The sequence below is a fragment of the Sinocyclocheilus anshuiensis genome, unplaced genomic scaffold (assembly GCF_001515605.1).
Source record: "Sinocyclocheilus anshuiensis isolate Anshui unplaced genomic scaffold, SAMN03320099.WGS_v1.1 scaffold602, whole genome shotgun sequence".
In the NCBI taxonomy this organism is placed as follows: Eukaryota; Metazoa; Chordata; class Actinopteri; order Cypriniformes; family Cyprinidae; genus Sinocyclocheilus; species Sinocyclocheilus anshuiensis.
In genome coordinates this window covers 103807-107548 of record NW_015547658.1, presented here as the reverse complement: position 1 = coordinate 107548, position 3742 = coordinate 103807, and the positions used below count along the sequence as shown (strand labels likewise).

Genomic DNA, 3742 nt, shown 5'->3' with positions numbered 1-3742 from the left:
TTCTCAGATTTTTTACTTTGCAAAACCTAGCGTGTTAAACATAAGAACACTGATATGATATCTAGATATTGTCATGACAGTAGTTTTCACAAAAACAGATAAATCCCTTTAAGATTTATATTAATGCATTTATATTGATTTTCAATTACAATGTTTTTTTCTGCTTATACCAATTTGTTGTGAATGAAAATGTGTGTTTGTGGTGGGGGGTTGTATATGATAGTTACATCTCTCCATAGCTAGTTTGCAATTTTGCTATCAATTGTAACACCACCTTAACCATTCAGACGGAGAAGGTAAGATATAGTAATATAAAGCACTTAATCCCTAATCAGTCCAAGAACATAAATGAGAAAAAAGGTGAAGACCTAGAATTTGCAGAATGGTTTACCATAGTATCTCTGTAATTACACAAAACACAATTATGATTACCTATAACACTGGGGTGTCCATTGGTTCATATCTCATTTGATGATTGTAGTCATTCCAACCTTGTGAAATAAAACACTGCTGGAAAGGGTGGTGAACCTTAGGAAAGGTTCTAATAAGAATATATACTGCAACTAATAATTGTAGAATTGATTTGTATTTAATGTTTTCAGCTTCTTATTTTGACCATAAACTGATGCAGAAACTTTTCTTAAATACCTGATGGCTACCTGTTTTTTTTTTTTTTTTTAGTGGTGTCTTTCTACTCATCTTTCTCTACTACGATTTCTCCATGAAGTACCCTCCTCCTCTGACGTAGCATGTGGAAGTACAGCTGAGGAAACACTAAAAGAGAAACAGACAAAAAAGTAAAGTAAAATATCTTTATCAAACCATTATAATCAGAGGCTGTTTCATCAGCCTCAGTTTCCAAAGCTTTAACACCATCCCACAAGTTATTATACACTAAAATTAAACTATTGCAAAAAGCAATAATGACAGAAAAAATTTACATAGGAATTTACATCATCAGGGTCGAAAATTAATCTGGGCTTGGGGCAAAAAATTCAGTGAAAATGTATTTTGCAGTGCAGACAGTTTCTTTGATTATAACAGGAGTTTTTGTGTGTGTATGTGTGTGTTTGTGAAAGTCATTGGTCACTGGCCACTTTAAAGTGATAGGGAATGCTCGCTTGCTGTACAGTATATCATTTATTTTCAGGTCACTTAAAACAAGGTTCATAGGAGACTAAGTTGGGGTAAGTTTTAACATTTATAACATTAAAATTATTTCATGTTTCATCTGAACAATATTTGTTTAGGTATCAAGAACAAAGGCAACCTTTGTAATTATATTTATAAACTTTTTTTTAATTTAATTAATTAAATTTTTTTTTAACAACACATTCGATTTCGAAAAATCGAACTTTTCACACAATTGTGTCTTATTATGGAAAGTCTCTTAAACTTTCCATAAAAGTCAAAGAGATAAGTTGCCAATCAAATTAAAGGGGTCCTGTTATGCTCTTTTACAAAGTCTTGGTTTTGTTTTGGGGGTGTACTAGAACAGGCTCTCATACTAGGTTGGTCGAAAAACACATTATTTTTCACATATTTTACATTATTACAACAGCTCTCTCCCCAGTCTGTCATGAACAGCTCGAATAGTTCCTGTATCAAATGAAGGCCCACCTTCTGAAATACGAAATGTGCTGTGATTGGTTAGCTGGGCCAGTGTGTGTTGTGATTGGTTATCTGGGCCAGTGTGTGCTGTGATTTGTTAGCTGGGCCAGTGTGTGTTGTGATTGGTTATCTGGGCCAGTGTGTGCTGTGATTTGTTAGCTGGGCCAGTGTGTGTTGTGATTGGCACCACTCGACGCCTGGTCGGGAAATGTCATGCTCCTTACCGTAGCCGCCTGCGAGCTTTAGCGTAAATATTGTGTCAAAATTAAATCAATTTGAGCACGATTTAAACCCGGAAGATTGTAACCACTCTAAGTTCGTCTGCCTTGGGAAAGCTAGCGTGTCTCCGACTTAGTGATAACACTCGTTACCTTCTCTAGTGCAGCTCAACCAGGTCTCGTCCCATTCGTCGATATTTGTGATATCACAAATCCCGGAAAATATGCGTTGTAGTCCAAACGAGTCGTTCTTTGTTTTTGAAAAGTGATTTCTGTTAAATAAAATATCTCCTTTTGAAGTGGACTTTGAACTTTGTAACTTTGCAGATCGTTTTATGCTCAAACAGCAACATTACACACCAACTAAAGTTGAAAAAGTGTAAAAGCATAATAGGACCCCTTTAAATCAATATCAACAAAATTAATCTTTGCACTATAGGTGCACAGAAGAACACAAAAGTGGCATTTAGGTATATTTACAGACAGTTTAATTAGGCTTAGAGGTGGCATGAAAGCACTTAAGTTCATAATAACAATGTTATGAAATTAATGTTTTAAATTTAAATTTTAAGATTTATACATAAGCTTTCCATTGATGTATAGTTTGTTAGGATAGGACAATATTTGGCCGAGATACAACTATTTGAAAACCTAGAATCTGAGGGAGCAAAAAAATCAAAATATTAAGAAAATTGGCTTCGGCTGTCTAAATTAAGTCTTTAGCAATGCATAATCAAAAATTAAGGTTTGATATATTTACAGTTGGAAATTTACAAAATATCTTCATGGAACATGATCTTTACTTAATATCCTAATGATTTTTGGCATGAAAGAAAAATGGATAATTTTGACCCATACAATATATTTTTCGCTATTGCTACAAATATACCCGTGCTACTTAAGACTGGTTTTGTGGTCCAGGGTCACAAATACTAAATTATTTAAATAACTAAAATTATACTTTAAAAATGAAACAAAAATGGCTCAAAAGTCACTGTCTTTGTCAATTAATCATTCATTCAATCGGTTCGTTCAAGCTGATATATTCAGGAACGAAGCAAGACTGTTCAAAAATGCACATTCATTCATAAAAGAAACACTGTGTTTGCTTGGAGATGTGCAGCGGCTCAGCTGTGAATTTGTTTGGAACTGCTGGACTAGAGCAATATGAGATGATCGTGTTCCTAAAATGTCACTTAATATTAATTTATTGTTTATTGAACTGTTTTATAAAATAAATTAAAATGCTGTCACTCATCTTCATCGCAATCTCACACACTTCCGTTGCAATCTATGAATCTCTTATTTACATCGTCGCTACTCTTTGTTGGTTATAATGAGAGGATTCACGAGCTTGTACAACTCATCACTGAACAAAACCTCAGGTGTTTTGTGCGGTTGTGGCTTTGACTAACTTAAACGTTAACAGAGCTTTCCCTATATCAAATTTTTAAACTAATGGCGCTTTTCCACTGCATGGTACGGCACGGTACGGCTCGGTACGGTTCACTTTTGGGGGGTTTTCCACTGGGTACAGTACCTGGTACCTTTTTTAGTACCACCTCGGTTGGGGTTCCAAGTGAACCGTACCGTTACCAAAACGTGACGTGTAAACTCTGCTGATCACGGATTGACCGGAGAGAATCGTCACTACCTGCGTCACTGAACTTGCGACACAAAAACAAAAGAACCGCTAGATTTAAATCAGCACAGCCAGCGAAGGATCGAATGCAACTGTTTTGAACGAGCGCACCTTTTTTGAACAACCAAAAAGTGGCTGTTCCCCCTGTTGAGGAAGTACAGACGTTGCTCTCGTTGATAGCAGAGGAGCGGATCCAGTGAGAGCTTGATGGGGCGACGCGGAATGAAAAAGTTTTTTAGGAGTCGCGGCAGTAGAGGCGGCGCAACTATAA

General features: G+C 36.0%; 1 protein-coding gene across 2 annotated transcripts in view; it reads right to left on the bottom strand.

Moving 5' to 3' along the window:
• Positions 1–662: 662 nt before the first annotated feature.
• hacd1 (3-hydroxyacyl-CoA dehydratase 1) overlaps positions 663–3742 on the bottom strand; it is a 55851-nt gene continuing 52771 nt past the window's right edge. For both annotated transcript variants that reach the window (XM_016504441.1, XM_016504442.1), the window contains exon 7: positions 663–774. In XM_016504441.1, coding sequence (XP_016359927.1) covers positions 692–774 — 83 coding nt within the window. In that variant the 3' untranslated portion in view covers positions 663–691. The remainder of the gene's footprint in view (positions 775–3742) is intronic.